The sequence below is a fragment of the Colletotrichum abscissum genome (genome assembly GCF_030869225.1).
Source record: "Colletotrichum abscissum strain IMI 504890 chromosome Unknown Scaffold_242.1, whole genome shotgun sequence".
In the NCBI taxonomy this organism is placed as follows: Eukaryota; Fungi; Ascomycota; class Sordariomycetes; order Glomerellales; family Glomerellaceae; genus Colletotrichum; species Colletotrichum abscissum.
Genome location: NW_026850146.1, coordinates 2,129 through 3,044, shown reverse-complemented (window position 1 = coordinate 3,044; position 916 = coordinate 2,129). Strand labels below are relative to the sequence as shown.

Below are 916 nucleotides of genomic sequence, written 5' to 3'. Positions count from 1 at the left end.
AGATTGGGGTGTAGGATGGCGCCGTAATCTCGGCACGATCTCCCATGCAGACTATCACGATGCCTATTGCTTTTTTATCAAATTGAAACTCTAGGCTCATAAGCTCCAAGCAGAGAGCATGATTTCTATCACAAGATGCGTAATACACTATTTCTTATTGCCGCAATGCCGTGAGTAACTCATGCGAGTCGGAATATTTAGCGTCCGTCTGCTGTATCTGCTATTCGATGGATAGAACAATCGGGTGCAGCCCGATGTTAGCCGCCTGACCCAGTCTTGCTGCCGCGATCTGTGACACCTATGATGCATCACTAAAATAGAGTGACCGAAACGGGGCGCTTGATACCGTGTCCAGACATTCTAACAGTAGCGCCAAAAGGTTACATGAGGATACCAAAGATAAAACAGAAGATGTTGACCGCAACGATTACCCTTACACTTGCTGCGCTCACAATGTTAACTTGCTTTCCAAGCAATACTATACGATCTCTGGAATTCGCTCTTTCCCCTCACTTTGTATCAAACAGCAAGGAGGTATCAGAAATACGACGCAGACCCACACGCAATCGACTAAGCCAGGACAGTCGCCGAGCCGGGCCTGGGCCACCGATAGTTCGGAAATTGCGCAAAACACGCAGAAACCTTCTACAACTGGTATCAATCTGGCTCGGAAACCAACGGAAACAGGGAAGCCAAAGATAAAATCAGATAGCGCTGCGACAACCGCTACGCAACCATCCGAAAGCAGATGCTGTGCGCAGAGGGATCGCCAGATAGACCTCACTGACGGCTTTCAGACTCGGGCAGAAGTATTCTGTGTCATCGGGGAATCTCCAACTTTGAACCGGGGCATAAACCATGGAACAGCGCGGGGAAGGCCAGTGCTGACGTGGGAGCAGGGGACTTTACACTTTCT

General features: G+C 49.3%; 1 protein-coding gene across 1 annotated transcript; it reads left to right on the top strand.

Annotated features, from left to right (window-relative positions):
* Positions 1-384: 384 nt before the first annotated feature.
* CABS01_16993 (uncharacterized protein) lies at positions 385-702 on the top strand (the record flags this gene model as incomplete). Its single annotated transcript, XM_060550321.1, has 1 exon — positions 385-702. The coding sequence occupies one exon, from the start codon at positions 385-387 to the stop codon at positions 700-702; it is 318 nt and encodes a 105-aa protein (XP_060399736.1).
* Positions 703-916: the final 214 nt, after the last annotated feature.